We start from the raw sequence: 21,376 nt of genomic DNA on the forward strand, positions 1-21,376 counted from the left end.
TCCTCCTCGGTCTCGCGTCCCACTCTATGATTGGCTACAAACAACCTCACGTCACTCGGAAACCCCGCCCAACCCTTGGCCTAGGTTACGCAGGGAGCGCCCACAAAGACAAGAAAGCAACAACCAATAGGAGGCCGGTGCTCTGAGCGCGCGAAATCCGCTCCGAAGAGACCCTGCCCACAAGCCACGGCGGGTCCTGGTGTGGGCGGGGCTCCCGGGCCCTTGGGACACAAGTCACGAAGCGTCGCTTTTTCAGCCATGGGTTTCCATTGGACCGTGTCATTAAGCCCCTCCTACTCCTGTTTGTCATTGGCCGGAAGGCCGTCACTTCACCTGGAAAGGCGTGGTCAGGCGAGCGCCCGGGAGTTTGTTGCTGGGGTGCTGATGGCGTGTCTGCACTTTCCGCTCGCTTCCCTCGGCCGCTGTCACCCGCCCCAGCGGCCGCCGGGCGCTCCAGCGGCCCCGGCCTCCGCGCCCTCCTCCACGACACCAGCCCTGTCCAGAATACACAGTGGCGGCCGTCGGCTCACAGCGTCGCCATCCCGCAGGCTCAGCGGCGCGCTACCTTGTGACGTCACCGAGAGGAGGCGGGCTCTAGCCTGCCGCCAGAAGATGTCCTCTTTCGCGATTGGCTAATGAAGACGTCTGTCAGGGCGCGGAGCTCTTTCAGTGCTCGCGGAGTGTGGCGTCCCCGGAGGGTGTGAAGCCGAGGCCCCCAGCCGGTCCGCAGCGCTCCCGCCCTTTCCATCGGGGGCTCGGCTTCGGCTCGCCCCCAGCGGGCTGCTGTCGAACCCGGAGGAGCTCGAGGACGGCGGCACGCGTTGCGCAGGCGGGAACATGGCGGCTGCCTCGGTCTCGGCGGCTTCTGAGTCTCAGTTTTCGGTAAGCAGCGTGTTCTTTGGGTTTCGGGTGGGCCGGGACGGCTCTCCGGGTTGTCTCACTTTTTTTCTGGTGGCCCCGGATCTGGCGTCGGCCGCACTGCGCGGACGGCGGGTCCCCCCGGGAGGCTGCACCTGTCCTCCGGTGCAGCCCTGCCCGCCTCCCCTGCCACCCTGAGCTCGCTGTCCTCGCCACCGGCTCTGTGGAGCGCTGTCCCGGCCGGGCCGGTGCGCTCGGGCCTGTGCAAACCGAGCCGCGTGGTCACGTGAGCGTAACGGCCCCGCTCGGTAGCTGTGCAGGTCTGCGGCGTCCCGGGCCCCCGGAGTGCGACCCTGGCGGCCAGAGCCCGCGCTCCTGCTTCCTTCGGGATCGCTAGGGCGCTGTGGAAATTGTTGCTTTGGAGAAGCTAGCGCTGGAATTTAGTCACTGGCGTTTGTAAGATTATCTGTGGAGCTCAGTCTCTAGGAAAACGCTCTTGTAAGAAGAGAGAGAATTCAGTGGAGAAAGAACAACCTATAGCCACTACAGCAACATCTGGGGCGTTAGGGATTCAGAGTATGCTATGGAGAAAGAGCCATGAATGATTTGCAGAGATTAGATGTGGGCGAATGAAATGACTATACAAGGGTTTTGTACAGAGCCAGTGCCATTTGTTTTGGTAAGCTCGTGAGGAGCTGATTGGTAACTAACCAAGAATTTAGTTATAGCCATGTTAACCCATAACTGAGGAGGTTATGAGTTTGGAGTTTTAGATTCAGACCTCAATTCCATATTTAACTTGAAAGCTACTGGCAAATAAAAATTAAGAGGCCTCAGATTAGAAGAGATTTTTAAAAAGAGAATCTATGTGAACAAGAAAGGAACCTTGAGGACCAAGCCTTGGGGAACTCTGACATTTAATAAAAGTGGGAGGAGAGATGCAGGAAGTTTATGAAGAGAGCCCTAGGAAGATCATCGCTGCCCCTCCACTGAGTAAAAAGTGCTTAGGTAAATGATGACTGTGATCCATGCTTCTGAGAAAGATTATTTTACTTAAAAATTTTCATAGTGATACCGTGTGCGGGCAGCACATGCCACAATTTACTCCTAGAGGGCAGAAGACAGCTTTGATGTTGCCCCCTTCCACCTTAGTGGGTTCTGGGGGCTAACTCAGCTCCTTACGCTTGTTCAGCAAGCACCTTTATCTACTGACCTAGATTTTGCTTTAAAAACTCAGAAATCAGTCTAGTGTTTAGGAGTCTTGGAGTCCAGGGAGAGGTTTTGTCTTCATCCTTTCAAGGCACTGGGAGGTAGTGGAGAGGGAATAAGAGGTACCAGGAGGGGTTTATTTATAGGCGCTGAGAGGTAAGTGACAACAAAAAGTCACGCTTGCTGCTTGCTTTGGAACACAGAAGGGCTTATTCATGGGTTTTCTATTTAGAACCAGTTGATTATTTGGTTGCAGTGATAACGTAACCAGATTCTGCTGCTTCTATAAGGGAATTTAACGGTAAAAACCACTAGCTTATTTTGAAAGTTAAATGATGGGACTAGCAGTTTCTAGCTAACCAATAAAAACCCAGTGTTCTCTGTAATTATATACAAGATCAGTGTATGGGACAATTCATTATGCTATATAATAACAATGATATTTTTAAAAATTAAAAACTTCCGTTTTTCAAATTACTTTCAAAACCTCAGTTTGCCATTGGATTTTATTTATTTTGCTATTAGACTTCTCAAAGGATAAATGTTAGTGCCTGAGCCCATGTTACAACAGGTAGAGCTGTCATTTGATCTTAGGCAAAAGGCTGAGAAGTGATTGCACTTATGTGACCATGGCTCTTTTTCTAACTTTCCTGAGCTCATTGCCCCTTGTAGTTTTCATAGCAACAGTGTGTTTTATAATTGCTTTTATGAATCCATTGGAAGTTTGTCTTACTGTTGCACAAAAATACAAATTTTCATTATGTATCTATTTGGATATTTTTTTGTTTAGAAAGCGGTTTATTGTTGTAATGCTTTGTACCTACAGACTACACTAATATTTTAGCAATAAAGTTCTTCAGAAAATTGAAAATTCTAGTTTGTATGGCAGTCTGTAAAGAACTAGATGTGAGAATTCTGAACAATCATCCTGTCTTCCTTAGCTTCTAGCATCTCCATTATTTCCCTCTTCACCACAAACTCACCTGCTACTAAAATTCCAGTTTACATTCAGGGGCATACAGATTTGTGACAGATGGTGCATGTGAAGAAATAGTTTTATATGAGAATATATAAGTCTGAATATTTTATAGTAGTTTCCTCTTCATGCTAACTAAATATTTTTTTTTTAAGAAAAGAACATGCTTTCTTTAGGGAGATTTTTGCTCATTATAAATATTTGGTAAATATGCTGTTTATTGATGATAGAGTAATTCAGCAATTTGTGCCTCTCTGATCTGAACAAAGATTTGACTTGCCTAAATACTTGTATTGAGGTTGTTGTGAGCATGATGTTTTTTGCCATGTGGCTGTTTAACCCAAAACGTCGCATCTCTAAACAAAAATTAATAGAGGTTGGGTTCTACTGTGAGATCAGTATGCTGTTTTTCTTTTCTACTGCCTTTTAGAGAAACATACTGTGTTTCTCAGTCATGAGTATTTGCTTTAAATGTCTGAAAGGTAATTTCATTCTTTTCTTTTTCAGAACATCCTAGCAGAACCATCAAGGTCTAATGGAAATATGGTTCGTCATTCTTCATCTGCATATGTATTATATCCACCTGATAAGCCTTTCCTTAATAGTGATCTGCGACGCTCCCCAAATAAGCCCACACTTGCCTATCCAGAAAGCAACAGCAGAGGTAACCAACTGTAACAGAGTAAATGTTATTTGTTTACTGGTTAGTTTTAAATTCTTAGTTTTGACCTCTCTTGTTTTGAAATTTGAATAATATATATTTCCCCTTTATTTCTGTGAATTCACAGAGCTCTTCATATTGGCTGTTGAACATTATCCACCAAATAATGGAAGCTAAAATACTCTGAGTCACTTAATACTAGTCTGTCATCTCCAGAAATCAGTCAGGAACCTAAGTCTCAGGCAGGGGCTGGAGAAATGGTTTAGTAGTTAAGAACACTAACTGCTCTTCCAAGAGAACCTGGGTTCAGTTCCCAGTGCTCAGATGGCAGTTTACAACTGTCTGTAATTCGATTCCGAGGGAATCTGATACCCTCTTCTAGCCTCTGGGCATTGGGCATGCACGTGGGGCACACATATACATTCAGGCAAAGCACCCATACCCATTAAATAAATACCTTTTTAAAAAGTCACAGTCATCATGTAGACAGCACTGATTAGACTCTGAATTATATTTTTCTAAAGAAGACAAACATTAGGAGGCTGTGTGTGTGTTGGGCCAGGTCCTGGAGGAGTGTGAAGAGAGGTAGGTGAACATGATTGAGGTACATTACATACATACATATATGAAATTGTCAGAGGATGAACAAAACCAATACTTTTTTTAAAAAAGCCAGGCTTTTTGGCACATTTCTTATTCAAAGCACCACAGGACAGTTGTGAATTTATGTATGATTAGCCAAAGGCTCCCCTTGGAAGACTTTTGAATTAGGAAATAAGGCCCTGTTTTCAGAGAGTGATCTCCCACTGGACTTGTCAGTCTTCTGAACTTTTCAGTACTGAACTCCATGGCTCACACCTATAACCCAGCCCTTGGGAGACTAAGGCAGGAGAATTACTGTGATTTTTGAGGTCATCCTAGGGTACAGAATAACATTCTGTCAGAAGAAAATTTCTTTTTTGGTGAGCTTCTCTGTGTGCGTTGTCAACCTAAGTTTGTGCATTTTCTACTTGGCAGCCATATTTTCTGCTCTTAAGAATCTTCAAGATAAGATTCGACGCTTGGAACTGGAAAGGATTCAGGCAGAAGAAAGTGTGAAAACCTTGTCTAGGGAAACAATTGAATATAAGAAAGTACTGGATGAACAGATACAAGAGAGAGAGAATTCAAAGAATAAAGAATCAAAGCACAATCAAGGTTTGTTTAACCAAGAAGGAAACTAAGATCTATCCAGATGTAAATTATTTTAGAATTCCACATTGTGATGGTTACTCTAGCCAAGACAGAATTACATCACAATCAGGCGTTATTGTGAGGAGACGTGACATCATGCTTATTGGCAGTGTGTGACTTGCATAAAGAACATAAGTCACCCAGAGAGGTTTCTAGGACTACTGGGAGGGGCTGGCAGTTTTGGAGGGCTGCTGTTTTGTTTTGCAGTATTCGGGCATACTGAGCAAGCACTCTACCACAAACCTTACCTCTAGCCCATGTATGTACTGTAAGTTCAGTTCCTGTATACAAGCTGTTGGAACAAGCCTCTGTGTTAGCTAATTACTACTTTTTTGTGTGTATTCATTTTAGAACTGACATCCCAGTTGGTAGCTGCAGAAAATAAATGTAATCTTTTAGAAAAACAATTGGAGTACATGCGAAATATGATAAAGCATGCAGAAATGGAAAGGACATCTGTCTTAGAAAAGCAGGTATGACACCTCCCACATGAAATGAGTAATGGTGACAGATGATTAGTAGACCTCAGAGAGGCCTGATGGCACTGCTAGTAAAGCCTCATGCTGAAATTTATTAGGCTCAGTGTAGTAGATAATGGTTTGACTGACTGTTTATTATGTATGATTCTTATACTTGGTAGACTTGTGCTTAAATTTCACTAATAGTCATGTCAGTGTCTTGGAGTCTGTATTATCAAATGTGTAAATAACCATATGTACCTCTGAAATCTACTCTATAAAATTCCTTGCAGTTAAAAAAGCCTGGTAATTAATTTGTTTATTGAAACTGGGCCTCATAGAGCCTAGGCTGGCTCACTGTGTTGTGATGACCTGGCCCTTCTCATCTTCTGACTTCATCTACAAAGTACTGAAATTACAGGCACACACCATTACACCTAGTGTACGTGATACTGTACATTGCACCTAAGGCTTTCTCTAGTGCTAGGCAAGCACTCCACCAGATGAGCTATGTGCCCAACTACTACGCTTGTAAAATTTTAAACAAAATGGCTTTCTTCTGTTGCATCAGTAGTCTTTATATTTAAGTAACTTGTCATTTGTAGAGGATAATTACATCGGTGTCCGATATTTTTTAAACATCCTTTTCATATGGACAGTTCAACCTTATTATGCAAAACTTGATTTCTTCGTGTTTAAATGCATAATCTGCAGTTTTAAAAGAGAAATACTATTTTCTAGACTTACATGTTTAAGCAGTTACACAGCAGAGTTGGGAAAAATGTGCCACTGATTAATCATGTTACACATCTTTTCACAGTCTTACTGCTTGGATTGTTTTATTATCCAGAATTCTCTTGCAGAATTCCCTCTTGTATAATTTGAAGAAATGTCAATGGCATATTCAGATACTTAGTGTTAGGCTTTTCCAAATATATCCATTTAGTATGTTTGCCCATTTATTTTGATTTGTTTATTGTGAAACTGTTGTTCCTTAAGTATATAGACCCTAAGTTTGAAGGAAAAAAGAGTATGTTTTGCATTCAAAGGAAATAAATGCATACACGTTCTTTTTTTTGAGTTTTTCGAGACAGGGTTTCTTTGTAGCGTTGGAGCCTGTCCTGGCACTAGCTCTTGTAGACCAGGCTGGCCTAGAACTCCCAGAGATCTGCCTGCCTCTGCCTCCCGAGTGCTGGGATTAAAGGCGTGCGCCACCACCGCCCGGCGATACAAGTTCTTATAGTCATTAAGAAAGTACTTAATAGGATCAGACTAACTGGAAATATTTGTGTATTTGTGTATGTGTCTAGTAAATCCTCTATCCTAGGGTTTAAGGATATATGCCTTTACATAAAACCTTATATAAACTATTTGGTAAAGTATTATATTGAGAATAATATTCCAAGGCTGGTGAGATGACTTAGTGGATAAAGGCACTTGCATTGATGCCTGAAAAGCCAGGTTTGATACTGGGGATCCACATAGCAAAAAGAGGGTACCAGTTCTTAGAAGATGTACTCTAATATCCAAAGGCACGTTATGCATATACATACAAAATAAGACACGGATCATCGGCACCCCCAAGGTCTTCTCTTAGTGTTCTGTTCCTAGAATTCCTTTTCATATCCAGCAGGTCTGTGAAAGAACAGGCAAAGTACATAGAATTATGCTGGATGTGTGGTGTGCTTAAAACTTTTTAATCATCTCATAGTACATTTTGGTGGTGTTTCTCAGGTTTCCCTAGAAAGAGAACGGCAACATGATCAAACCCACGTTCAGAGCCAGCTGGAGAAACTGGATCTTCTTGAACAGGAATACAACAAGCTTACCACAATGCAGGCTCTTGCAGAAGTCAGTGCACATGACTTTTACTTTTACTGATGTAGAGTTCTGTGGTTGTCACTATTTGTTCATAAATGTGGGTATTTATAATGCAAAGGTCTTATACATAGTCTTTAAAAAGAAAGCAATCTGAAAAGGAATGTTGACATTTTGTAATCTTGGTGGCTGGACATAAGGTAGCTCTTTTTGAAAACAGTGAAGGGTGTAATGTTTTTTATACTTAAAACTTACATCATGTAATTTTTCTGAACTAATTTTACTTTTGTGTTTTACTTGAAAAATTAATACTACTGAGTGAAGATCTAGATTTGTCTTTATGCAATATTTTCCTTTATATAAACTGTGTTCTTGGACATAGATCATAGATCCCATCCCCCCCCAATTCTGGCCACTTAACTCATAGCTACTTCACTAATAACTATTAGTTGATTTGTTGGCCTGAGCCATTACCAGAGTGAACTAACATGCTTATTTTGACTGTTTATTTATTTATGTATGCAATATTATTTCTACGTGTATGCCTGCAGGTCAGAAGAGGGCACCAGACCTCATTACAGATGGTTGTGAGCCACCATGTGGTTGCCGGGAATTGAACTCAGGACCTTTGGAAGAGCAGGCAATGCTCTTAACCGCTGAGCCATCTCTCCAGCCCTCTATTTTGACTATTCTTAAAGCTCTACAAAAAGATACTTTTAACCATTATCTGTTTTGATATTCTTATCACTAGAAAAAAATGGAAGAGTTGGAATCTAAACTCCGTGAAGAAGAGAAGGAAAGGAAGCGTATGCAGGCTCAGGCAGCAGAGGTGAGTGGAATGATGAGCAGGTAAATGTGTTTTAATAGGGAACAGTTACGCATGAGCACCAGATCCATAAGTAGACCTCAGATAGCTTTGTATTGGAAATTAGGAATGTAACTTTGCAAAGAAAATTTGGGCAGTTCTTTGGATGTTTGAGATTACAGCCTGGATTAGCATTTTTAAAACCTGTGAGATTGGAGCTGGAGAGAAGGTACAGAGATCAAGAACACATGGTTGTCCTTGTAGCAGACCTGACTTTCATTATCAGCAACCCACATGGTGACTTAAAACAGTCTATAACTCCAGTTCCAGAGTCTGATGCTTCCAACCCTGGGGCACCAAGCACATTCACATACATAAATGCAGGCAGTTTTGTAATATATAAATCCATAGACATAAAAAATACTTGTGAAGTAAAAACATGCCAAACACATATATTCATTACATCACTAGGTATGATGAGCCACTCGCCAACCATTCAGTATCCACTGTAAGAATGTGTCTTGGGTTGGAGTTATAGTTGAAGGATTGATTGCCTAGCACTCATGAGACACTTGGTTCAGTCCTCAGTACTGCAGCAACAAAATTGCTGCTTTCCTTGAGGCTGTTAAGATACTGGGACCGAAATTAAGGTAGTTGCCTGCCTTAGTAGAAGAATGAACTCTGTCCTCTCCTAGTTTTGAATTTTATCCTGTCTAGCCACCTGGTGGTAGAATTGTGTAGATGATTCAGGACATGAGTTCATGTATTCTAGCCAGAACTGCTTTATAGAGGGCACAGTGAGGATAAGAAAGTCTTTCTTAGATGCTAAGATAAAGTTGTTTTATATTTTAACTAGTTGTTTGGATATTTCCTAGATAGTCTCTCTTTTCCAACCTCTTTAAGATGATGCTAGTATTTTAATTTTTATCATAGTAACCCACGAAGCAGATCTTAGAAGTTACTAATGGACCTGTTGTAGTTGAGCTGCTGATGCAAGAATAGAAATATTACTCTTCTAGTGCTTCTTTGAATCATTTATTGGTTGGGTATGCCTATTTTTTTATTAAACCTGATATGATTTGTAGATTTATTTTTCTGTGTGTTTGTTAAATGGCCACTTAACCATTTTTGATCGCTGTTTTAAGATGTCTTTGCTCCTCACATGTAATATTACAAAGGTATGGGCTATTCTTTATTAAATTGGATAGTCTTTGTATGCTAAACAGAAATCTTGACAAACTTATTGATTGATGAATTCTTGTCAGTTTGAGTTCTGATGATGAACGCTGCGCTAGTGGAAGGCAGGTGGAGGAGGAAATGCATTTCTGTATCTTGCTGGGTCTGGTTTATAAAACCTTGAACAGAGTATTTAGCCCTCCAGAGCCTGGGTTATAGTGCTAGGGAAATCAAACAAATGATTTTTTTTTAAAAAAAAGCTTTTTAAAATTCAGGCACACATAGAAGACATTCACTAGAAAAACTAGATATGAGCTAGAAAAGCAGCTCAAAGTAGCCCTTAAATGGTTCATTTGTTACTGTTGTTCACACTTGTTGACAGTGTAAGTATTCCAGAGGGATGGCATCCTGTGGAGTTAGGTCTAGTATAATATTACTCAGTATGTCCAAGTGTGGCATGCTCCTGGGATAGAAAGTCCAGCATTCCACTGCCAGTGACGACCCTGTCCTTAGAGCGTATGAGATGAGTAAGGAATGTTCTGTTTTCAGTATTCCTTGCATTAATCCATTACTTGTGCTATTTCTTAAAAGTCAGTCATAACTTCTGAGGAACTTTTTCTCAGTTGGAATTTTTAAGCTCTTTAAGAGGAGGAATCTGGTATTAGAATTTTTACCAAACTCCAGACTACTTTTCATATATAGAGATTCAAAATAACCACTTTTGCAGTTTTTTTGAAGAGCAGGGCTATTGAAAGAGAAAAATGCAGCTTCCCCCAACTCCCCCAAGATTTACTTTTATTTTATAGATATGGGTGTTTTGCTTGCTTGTCAGTTTAGAGCTATATGTATTCCACTTAATTCCTGAAGTAGAATTTGCAGAGTAACTACCAGTAGTGGAACAGTGCTTCCTTGCAAGGCATGGCCGACTGTAGCTCAGCGGTTCACATAAATGAGAGACTAAAGGCATACTCTAAAGCCATGCCATTTCTACCAGTGAGATGATTACCACTATAGTTAGAGACTTTTATATGGTACCTCAAATGTGAATGATAGCTTTTATTTTGCATCATTAACTCCATGCTAATTTTTTCTAGCTGCAGACTGGTCTAGAAGCAAACAGACTTATTTTTGAAGATAAGACAGTTTCTTCGTATGTTCCAACCAGCAGTAGAAAAATTAAAAAAAAGAAGTCAAAACCGCCAGAAAAGGTACGGAAACTGAACCAATCACAATCTTTAAGTCCCAATTTTGTGTAATAATTTGTGCCAACAACACTCGAGCCACATGGTAGTAGGATCTTGGGAGAGTGAGTCTCTTTCATTCTTAGTTTCTGTACTCAAGGCTGAAGAGAAATAAAATTTACTTGTGAATTCTTTTCCTGGTAGTGAGGGCCTATATGAAAGCATTGGGAACTACAAAAGAACATAAACATTTAGGAATATGCATCTGTGTTCATTGCCTTTATCACCTTTCACTCTTAAAATGCTTTATGAATACTGTTCCTCTACTTAACTCTGAGGTCTGTTTTGCCAGTTGTCTCCCCCTCCCCCCCCATTCAGGCCTCAAGTAATATGATGTATAAAAGGCATTGTGGTTTGAATGTGAAATGGTGTGAAACGGCCCCCATGAAGTCACTGGGAAGCAGGCCTTGAAGTTTTTAGCCTGGCTCACTGTCCTTTATCTCTGCATTTTGACTCTTGTCCAGTATGATGAATACCACCAACCCCAAGCTTTGCTGTCAAACTTTTTTCATGATGAGTTCTATCTGATCAAACTGTGGGCCAAGTAAGTTCTTCCTTCATAAGTAGCTTCTTGAAGCCTTGTTTCTACTTGGTCACAGCAGCAAAAAAGTAGCTGGTACAGCTAGGTACCTAGTAGTTCCACAATGAGCTGATGTCTTGGGTTAGCTCACCAAAATAAATGAAATGGCTTTCTTTTATCTCCATCCAGAAAGGTTCTAAGAACTATTTCGGTGCACAGCCACATTACAGATTGTGCTTAGGCGATATGCCCTTTGTTGCTGGAAAGGTGAGTTATGTAGCTATTGATTTTCATGTTTAAATTATTTCAGTGTCTGTTTGTTTTTCCCTTTATGTGTATGAGTGTTTTGCTGGCCTGTATGTCTGTGTACCATCTGTGCTTAATACCCAGAGATGCCAGAAGAGGGTGTTAGATCCCCTGGGACTAGAGTTCCAGGTGAGCTGCCAAATGGGTGCTGAGAACTGAGCCTGGAATTCCGCTAGAAGAACAGCCAGTGTTCTTATGGCTGAACTATCTCTCCAGCCTGCTTTAGTCTTTATTACACATTTTATGGGATATTAAAAAAAAATTTCTTCTGCCTCAGCCTCAGAACTTCTGGGATTATAGGAATGAACCAACACCGTACCTGGCTCTAGGAAACCCTTTTAGAAGGCACTACTGTTTATAACATCAACTCAAAGAACAGACTTTCTCCTGAGTCTTAATATAAGCCTCTGTAAATTTGGTTGTGAAGTTACTCTTTATACAAACTTCTTAATTTGTGTTCATTAAAAACGTTTTGTTTTCAATGAGGGGGCATCAATGCATCTGAAGTCAGGGTTCAAGCTGAAGGCAGTTCTCTATTTCCACAATAGCTTCAGGCTTGTACAGCCAGAGTGCTTTCACCTACTGAGCCATCATACTGTTCAATTCTGTAGTGATACATTTACCCTGTTTCACCTGGCAATATCATTCTTTGTCCTGTCCAGAGTCATACCCATTTTGTTGTCTTTGGTAATTTGAGTCACTAGAAAAGTAAGACTGTTAGCCCAAATTTTTCATTACTATACTCAATCTATACTCAATCAGAAAAATAGCAACAAAAATTGTTCATTGCATATTAATATACATAGTGAGTGTGTGTGTGTAAGTTATTGGCAAGTAGTGATTATTTTGATTGTCATTAGCCACCTTTGCATTCCTAGGATCACCCCACTGGGTCTGATGTAAGATTCCTTTCCTGATGTAACCAACTAAGGTTAGTCAGGACAAACTCAAACTAAGCACTTACAAGGAAACATTTTTAAGCAATGAGCATATTAGGGCTTAAGTTTTTCCTATAAATCTGCATTTTAAACAAGTTGTGCTGATGGCTTAATGGAGCTCAACAAGTCCAGCCAACTATTAAGAGTCTTATTTCCCATTGAAAACAAGAACTTTGAGACAACTATCAGGTTTTATTCCTTCTGTGTTTATGCTGTGACAGATATACTTGAGTGCTTTCTATTATTCAAAGGAAGCTGAGCATGGTGTGCACCTCAAGATATTTGCACTTACAAAAACACAGATAGTTACATTACGACTCATAACAGGAACAAAATTACAGTTAGGAAGTAGTAACGAAATAATTTTATGGTTGGGGGTCACCACACATAAGGAACTGTATTAAAGGGTCGCAGTAGAGAACCACTGCTCTAGGACCTGGAAGAACAAGTGAGTACATAAAATAGACATGCAGATACATAGAGTATTGTATAGTAAGGTGGCTTATTAGTTTCCTGGCCGCCTGGTAGCTCAGACCCAAACATAACAACCATATTATTTAAATCACTTCTTGGCCCATTAGCTCTAGCTTTTTATTGGCTAACTCTTACATCTTAATTTGCCCATCTCCATTAATCTGTGAACCACCACGAGGTTGTGGTCTACCACAAAGTGTCGATGTGTCTCTCTCCAGGGGCGGCTTCATAGCTTCTGTCTCCACCTCCTTTCAGCATTTTTAGTTTTTCTTGCCTAGCTCTGCTCTACCCTATCACAGGCCCAAAACAGCTTCTTTATTAACCAATGGTATTCACAGCATACAGGGGGATCCCACATCAGTTTATGTTGTGATAAACAATGATAGACAGATATAAAAATTGCCAGGCTATCTGAGAAGTGGATCAGTTAATCTCCCAGGCATTTAGAAATGGTACGTTGTGGGTTGTTTTGTTTTGTTTTTAAATTTTCGAGATAGGGTTTCTCCGTAGCTTTTGGTTCCTGTCCTAGAACTAGCTCTTGTAGACCAGGCTGGCCTCGAACTCAGAGATCCACCTGCCTCTGCTTCCCGAGTGCTGGGATTAAAGGCGTGCGCCACCACCACCCGGCTTAGAAATGGTACGTTTAACTAGGCTTTAAGGCAGGGTATGAAAGTGGCTTCACCAAAGAAATACCATTTGCAAATACAGTTTGCTCACAAAATTAAGTCAAGAGACTGTAGAGGGTTGAGCAGAAGTATAGGCTGTGCTCTACACGTATAGAGCCATTTTCTCTGTCCTAAGGAGTTTGGCTGCTTGGGAGCACATCACAGGATCAGGAAGAATAATGAATGATAGGGGTGGAGCTAAGAACACAAGGCCAAGGCAGGAAGGCCAGTTGGGGTGTTTTTGGTGGTGTTTGTCTTTGGTTTTAGATGAGGTCTTGAGCCCCTATGTAGCACAGGATGAACAATTATTGGTCCCCTTGCCTCCACCTCCCAAGTGCTAGAATTACAGGTATGCACTAACACCCAGCATATATGATACTAGACGTGTGTGTGTCTGTGTGTGACACAGGGTGGACAGTGTAGGACGTTTGTGCCTTAGACTTAAGAGGTGGTTTACTTTGCTCAGGTTAAGAACTAGAAAATGGAAATAGAGGATATTGTTTGCTTAACTTACTTTGTCTTTAGTCCACCAGTCCCAGCCATGCCGTAGTAGCCAACGTTCAGCATGTCTTGCATCTGATGAAGCACCACAGTAAAGCTTTGTGCAATGATCGAGTTGTTAACAGTGTTCCCTTGGCAAAGCAAGCTTGTTCCCGAGGTAGCAAGAGTAAGAAGCCAGTGACACCTCCTTCCAGCAGTGTCAGTGAAGAGCTGTCGGATGTCTTACAGACACTACAGGATGAATTTGGGCAAATGAGCTTGTGAGTTTTAAGTTTTTTAATTTTAAATTACATTTGGCTCTAAAATCCTATTTTTTAGTTGCTTGAATTTATTAATCCTAATTTTGTTTGTTAACAGGTGTTGAGCATAATCCTTAAACTAGCTCAGTGGCTAGAAGTTATTTTAAATAAACGTAACTGACATGGCTACCACCTCCCTTTCTAATTTTGTTAGATGGCTAATGCTATGTGAATGTTAATAGTTTTTAGGGTTAGCTAAATGTCACTGAGTTAGGACAGTTTAGAAACCAGTGTCCTCCTGTAGAATTTCTTTATATGAAATGTTGATGGAGGGAGAAGAAAGCAAATACAAGTATATTAGTCTACAACCCTGGATGAATACGAACTTGAATACTTGTGTATACCTTCATTTTGTATTATTTATTTATGTGTATAGCATATGGGCTGGTGACCAAGGAGGCCAGAATATAGGACACCAAAGCCCCTGGAACTGAGGTCACAGGTGGTTGTGAACCACTTATGTATCAGTGTAGTGCTGGAACTGAATGAACTCAGGTTCCCTGGAAGAAGTGGGTCATTCATACCGAGATTTAAAGGATATAATTGTTAAAGATGAGAAACTTAAGGAAGCTGCACTTGTGTTTTGTGTGTAGTGATCACCAGCAGCTTGCTAAACTCATCCAGGAGTCACCGACTGAGGAACTGAAAAACAACTTGGAGTGTGAATTGGAGGCATTAGTGGGGAGAATGGAAGCAAAGGCCAACCAGATAACTAAAGTTCGAAAATACCAAGCCCAGGTAACTCCTTCCCCTCACTTGTTGGTCATGACTAAGTTTCCCCCTTGGTCTATATTAATTGATGATGCTAAGGTATGTTTACTTGTCCAGGCTATTCTTGAGGAACAGTCAGTCTGTGTTACGTGGTTTAATAAAGAAGTGTTAATTCTCACTTAGGTTTCATAAGTCTTTACTGAATATATTTAACATCTTTAGCCTTATGGATAAATTTTAACTTATGGATAATTTAAATGGTTGAGTTTGACCAAATTAAATTGTCTACAACACACCTAGAGTTTTTCTGTTTTCAACATAGTAAGTCTGATTAAATATGTGAAAAAGTAGTATGTTTGCTCATACCAAAACCTACTTCAGCTTTGCCCACTTATTCCCAAACTTCAGTTATTGTCAGTCCAGGAACTGGACTCCACCTTTGTTCTGGCTCTGCTCCACAGTAATCTCAAAACCACAGTCTAGTTCTCTAGATGAAAGCCCTGATGAGGTTTATTTAATGTGAGTACACCTCCTCCTACCTTTACTTAGTGTTTTTACATACTTAAGTACTTAGAATACTGAATGATTGATGATTTCTGCAGGTTATATGCTTAAAAAAAAAAAACCTTGCCTAGAATGTATCATTTGAATGTTAGAGGAAGACTGTTTAAGGTATTGGTGCACTCAGGAGGCAGAGCCAGAAGGATCAAGAATTTAAGACTGTATATAGCAAGACCGTGTGTCAAAAACAAAATACTTGAGCTAAAAGAAAATGTTTTTATTGAATTTGATTTTTTTTCCCTGCCTTGACTATTTGGATAGCTGGAGAAACAAAACATAGATAAGCAGAAGAAGGAATTAAAAGCTAACAAAAAGACTGTTGAGGAAGAAGGAAACAGCAGCAGTCGCTCATCTGAAGGCACAAGGACCACAAGTAAGAAGGATTTTGCCAAACACAGACCTGGAGAAAAAAGCAGGAAAAATCTTCAGTTACTGAAGGACATGCAAACCATACAGAATTCACTGCAGAGCAGTAATCTGTGTTGGGATTACTGATATCAGATCATAAATGATGTACCTTACTGGATAGAATTTCCAGGTTTCATGCTTGCTAATGTTGCCATTACTAGCAGGTATTAAGGGGCCCAAGCTTCATTATAATCTCTTGTGTTCTGCAGCACAACTAAATGGAAATGGAGTTTTACAGCCTGAGAAGCTGCCCTGTTTCTATGACCTCTATACTGCACTTTGTAAACAGATGACCAGTTTTTTACCCGTGGGTGTGTTTTTTAAGTAGGAATATATGTAAATTGGGTTTGAAAATTTAGAATATGAGGCTTTCCCCAGAGTCAGTGCTTGAAAAGTCTCGTTTTTAAAATCTTCCCATGGCATGAAGTGACCACTACCTTTCCCTTCTCCAAATACCATTAAATGTACTGTTTCAACTACTGATAGAGGTTTTCTGTATTTAAATATTTATTTATTTAAGAGGACTTTGTTTTGTTCTACTTTTTGGTATTTCAGATATTGACTCTTAAAGACCAAAACATTTTAAGTAAGTTACTCATGAAATATATAACATCTTCATGAAACTAGAAACAGCTGTTAATGAAATAAATGAAATATTGGAGTAAAGAACTAGGAGGGATGTTATGAAATGTACACGGCTGCAGTTTTTAGACAATGCCTATTTGTAATCATGTTGTTCAGTTAAGCACTGGCTTTTTTTAATCTTGACTCTTAGAGAATCCCATTGCTTTTAGCATATACAATAAAGGGTAGTGTGTGAACTGAACACACACAACTATCATTATGTCAATGTAAATTATACTTTTGAATAGATCGACATGTTAAACTTTATAAATTTGGTACTGAAATCAATAAAGCAATTTTTAAACTTCACTTAGTAGCCAGCTAACAAAAGTGTCATTTGTTGTCCAATCTCAAGAGTGCATATTAGTATCCTGATCAAGAAACAGTATTTAGTGCATGGTTGTCATTCTCCTGCTTCCACCTATGCCCAGTATGACTGACTGATTTATTAGACAGGCTGGTGAACACGCTAGCCATATACTAAAGGAACTCAAGTGGAAGTTATGGATTACAGCTTAAAAACATGCACTATTCATGCTACAATTTTCTAGTTAAAATTCTCAGAGTCATTACATAGATTGAGATTTATAAATCTGAAATTGTATATAAACTTGTGTGTGCAATTTTCTGACAAGCAGGTTTGCAGCAACAATGAATGACAACAGTGAGTCCATAGACCCCAGAAAGGTGATAAATTGCTCTGATGACATGGGAAATATTACATCTCAACATCACTTCAACTGCTCCACTTATGTTAATATATGTTCGAATATCAGGACATTAAACTGTATAATTGTCATTTGAGTGGTAATGGCTCCAACTCCTGATTAAATCTTACCTATCTCCAGCTGGATTCAAACTGTGGGCTTTGGGTTTGAGCCTGCTTCAGTTTCTTGCTTGCTCATTCACAGCAGAGCTCCTTTGTACTCTGTACAAGATGCCAACAAAGGAGTGCCAGGAATGCAGCTGGATTCCACAGAAAGTGCTTTTAGTGTGCAGACTCCACAATGATTTCTTGGAGATCATAGAAGACATCGGAAGGTTTTGAAGGGAAACACAACAGAGTTTCACTTATATTCCTCTGCTTTTGAGTGATTGTATGACCATCTTTAATGTCTGGATCTCAGCAGCAACCCTTTGTGCCATACCAAGATGATAAAAGTTTCCATGAGGGAAACAGTCTGGAGAGGAAAGTGTGAACTACTATAGAAACCTTATCTGAATACTGGTTAGTAACATAAATAATTCCTAAAAATTTCCATATCAGACCAAATCATTTAGTACCAATTTTGTTAATACTGGATATGCTGGGGATATAGCTCAGTAGTATAGCACTTGCCTAGCAAGTATGAGATTCTGGGTTCACTGTCCAGACAAGCAAAAATAAAAGGGATGGGGAGACCTGTATGCATGTGTGTGTGTTTTCTAGCATCAACAACAGGACAACAGTTCAGAAAAGGGCTGTTTAGGAGTCAAGGAAAGATGGGCTCAAATTGAACTTTCTAGGTAGTTGGATTGGGGGAGATACTTTAGACAACTGTGGACAGGGACAAAAGTTGAAAGCATTTAATTAAAAGACGCAGTGGTAATAAGCTCCTTTGTTACAGTACATTACATATGGCTCTTAGACAGAGTAAATGGACACCAGGAGGTCAACTGTTCACACCAGCACCCAACTCTGGTGAGTAGAGAAACAAGGCTTTACTTGCTGGCACTGAGATTGTAAGTCTTTACATGCAGTGTGTTCTTTGGTAAAGTGTTCATGTGAAATTTAAACATAGCACTAAAGTCAGACTTTTAAGGTTTTAAAATATTGTCTTAAAACTTGCCAATTAGCATTAAGATAAAGTGGTGTAACAGTTTCTAAAATGTCTTCCTTGATATTAGTGATAAGCATACAAATGGAAATTAGTCTGAAGGTGTGGAATGTTCTTTCAATTCTTGGATAACAGCTACTGCTTTGTCCCTTCACTCCCCCTCCCCCCAAGCACATATATAAGGCATCAACCTTTAGTAACTGCTGTTGAAAATACCCTAATTACAATGTCAGCAGCAATTTTTAACTACTGATATGCCATAATAATTTCTATATTACCACAAAAATTAGGAAATTTGAGAAGGGTGATTTTGATCACATACGCTCTTGGGTATAAGAACAGCTGCTCTTGCTTTTCTGCCGCCTAGAGATCTTACCAGGTACTCAGTTGTTTTAAGATATTTTTGAATTAAAAATTTGTTCCCATGCGTGGATACAGAATTCCAGTACTTTAGTATTCTTTGGGTGGCTTAAGATTAGTGTCATACTTTAATTACAAATGAAATAATTTCCATTGTCACCTGCAGCGGACGTTTCTAAACTCATCTAAGAGAGACTTGAAATAAATACAGCATCTAAAGGTTTCTCCCATAGATGGATTTAAAACACAGAAGGCTTTCTACCCTAAGCCTGCTAAGGTGCTGTAATGTCAAATTCCTGGCAACGATGCCCCTGACCTAATAGTCCTTTCATACAACAGTTTGGACAGGAGTCACACACTGTGCAGGAGAGCTGGCTCTCTCTGAAGAGGAGGTTGAGCGGTTGGAAATTTCTCTCTGAAGTTCCTCTACTTTTCTCTGAAGCTCTGCTCTTTTGGCAAGAAGTTCTTTGTATCTGTTGTGGATAGGTTCCTGCAAGAGCAAACAAAATCACTGCAATAGGAATCCCAGCCAACCTCAAGATCTTAACCACTTTCTGTGCTATATGACACTGGCTGTCTCATCAGTTGGACAGCCCCAAACTTCAGTTCCTCAGTGGACTTAAATTCAGGTTTTATTGACACCACTGATCTTTCAATGTCCGTATGTGTTTCTGGAAGATACTAATGTGTACCATTTAGTTAAAATTCTTCAGGACTATTGACCTACAGTTTTTAGACTTTTATAAAGTTATTTTCTTGAAGGTGTGTACACTTGAGACAAGTCTCCTGACTGTCAGATGGTGCAGTGTCTGTGACTTTGTGGATTACACCCAACTAATGAACAGAGTGGGGGTTGTGAGTGGGACCTAGTAGAGTCATACTGCATATTGGAAGTCTGTACCTGTGGTTTCATCCGGGGGTTCCACCTTATGTAATAGCCTACCCAGAGTTCTAGGTGGCGCATGCTGGCTACTGGGTAAAGGACATGGTTGGAGTAGCTCCCATAAAGAGGATTAGTGAAATCTTCCAGCTGGCTGTTTATGTAGGACCACAGTGACACTGTCCTCTTAGGAAGATTCTGCAAGAAGGAAAAATAGGTAAGCGTTAGGTGAAATTTGTGTAGTGTTGCATGGTCATTAAAATCAACAATAGAGGAAAGGGCTGACTCTTTGGGAACGGACCTACTTCAATGAAAATAAAGTTACAGTTTATGTGAAGCACCCAGCAATTCTAGTCTTTGCAGATTGAAAAATACTTGTACATAAAGTGCCTCAGTGCTGGAGATAAGATCAAAATTCATCTACATTGGATAGTTCAAAACATCAGTTTCAGGGCATCCAATACTCTCTCTGGTATCCCACCACACAAACACATTCCCCCCCCACACACACACACACAAACACCCACACAAAAGTGCTCCATATGTTTAAAGCGGTACTGTTCACAACAACCAAATTAAGAACAACCCAAAAGATCGTCAACTGATGGGTACACACAATGGAAGATTATCTGACCATGAAGAGAAAGTGAGTGCTATGATATAAATGTTGAAAAGATATTAATGCAAGGAGCCAGATATGGAGGTCACATGGTGATGATTCCATTCAAATGAAATGTTCACAAAAAGCCCATCTATAGAGAGACCAGGTTAGTATCTGCCCAGACCTGAGAGGATGTGGACAAACAGGTATGGGATGACTTTGTTGTGAGGAAAATGCTCTAAATTAAATGGTGATGGTCCAAATTCTGTGGTTATATCATTAAATTATCACTTTAAAAGAGGGGTTATGGTATTTAAGTTGTATGATTAAGACTTAAGGGGGGTGTCTCAAAAGATTGACAGTGGTTAGAAGACTGCTGTGCTCTATTTGTGATTATCTAATACCCCATTCCATATGGAGAGCATATGCACAGAAATACATTCACTATCAGCTATACCTGCAAGGCACGATCTAAGAAGCACTTAATTTTCACAAAAGTTAACACTATTTGCCTGTTTGACCAAAAACAAAAATGAATTTGCATGATGGGTATTGTGAGTCTAACATCTAAACTTGGTAGCAAGGCTTTTCACTGTGAGTACTATCCCAGAATGACCTATTTTCTGACAGTATTCAGAATAAAAGTTGATGTGCATGGTAGGTGCTACCGATACCACCTACAGTGACGCCTCTACAGAGTTGTTCTTTTGTTTGTTTTTGTTGTAGCAGGACTGAACCCAGCACTTCACAGACCTAGGGAAGCAATCCATCACGGAAGTGTACATCTCCAGCATCCTCTACATCTTCAGACTTCTTTTGAGATGGGGTCTGTTTTAAAAGGCTGGCCTCAGATCTGTGATCCTTCTCCCTTACCTTCTGGAGTTTTCTGGGATTATAGGTGTGATTCCTTCATCCCCACTTCATGGGTAGAAATAATCTTAGTACATCTTGTGAGGTATAGTAAAACCAAATACATACCAGAGTGAGAGCCAGAGCTCATACTTTACCTCTTTCCCCCTCTGCTGTTCACTGTTACAGAGGAAGGTCCCAAATAAACAGCTGTACAAGTGGTCCAGGATAGTAATGAGGAAATACTCATTGAATTCAAACGCAGTAGGGAACTGCAAATTGAGCACCACAAACAAACATGAGACATTTTTCAAGTATCTTTATCCCTGTCATGAGTAGATTCTTTAAAGCAGTTTTTAACACATCTGAAACTACCTAAGCTATAATCTGTTTTCCTCTGAGTCACTCTAATGCAGCAGTATTGAGT

General features: G+C 40.2%; 2 protein-coding genes across 7 annotated transcripts in view; one reads left to right on the top strand and one right to left on the bottom strand.

Annotated features, from left to right (window-relative positions):
- The first annotated feature begins 353 nt into the window (after positions 1-353).
- Positions 354-16,758, top strand: Cep57 (centrosomal protein 57). The gene is made up of 11 exons (XM_075966819.1): positions 354-882; positions 3,551-3,707; positions 4,722-4,901; positions 5,289-5,410; positions 7,130-7,246; positions 7,965-8,042; positions 10,289-10,402; positions 11,145-11,222; positions 13,864-14,099; positions 14,732-14,876; positions 15,672-16,758. Exons 1-11 carry the CDS (start codon positions 838-840, stop codon positions 15,903-15,905), a joined length of 1,506 nt encoding a protein of 501 aa, XP_075822934.1. The 5' UTR covers positions 354-837; the 3' UTR covers positions 15,906-16,758.
- Positions 15,613-21,376, bottom strand: part of Mtmr2 (myotubularin related protein 2) — a 56,585-nt gene continuing 50,821 nt past the window's right edge. For 5 of the 6 annotated variants that reach the window (XM_075966812.1, XM_075966814.1, XM_075966818.1 and 2 more), the window contains 3 exons: positions 21,108-21,221; positions 19,521-19,697; positions 17,994-19,109 (listed from right to left, as the gene is read on the bottom strand). In XM_075966812.1, coding sequence (XP_075822927.1) covers positions 18,948-19,109; positions 19,521-19,697; positions 21,108-21,221 — 453 coding nt within the window. In that variant the 3' untranslated portion in view covers positions 17,994-18,947. Of the gene's footprint in view, positions 15,811-17,280; positions 17,457-17,993; positions 19,110-19,520; positions 19,698-21,107; positions 21,222-21,376 lie in introns of those variants that run through there. The other variant, XM_075966813.1, reaches the window with a different exon arrangement.

Source organism: Microtus pennsylvanicus, chromosome 3, assembly GCF_037038515.1.
Source record: "Microtus pennsylvanicus isolate mMicPen1 chromosome 3, mMicPen1.hap1, whole genome shotgun sequence".
NCBI classification, from domain to species: Eukaryota; Metazoa; Chordata; class Mammalia; order Rodentia; family Cricetidae; genus Microtus; species Microtus pennsylvanicus.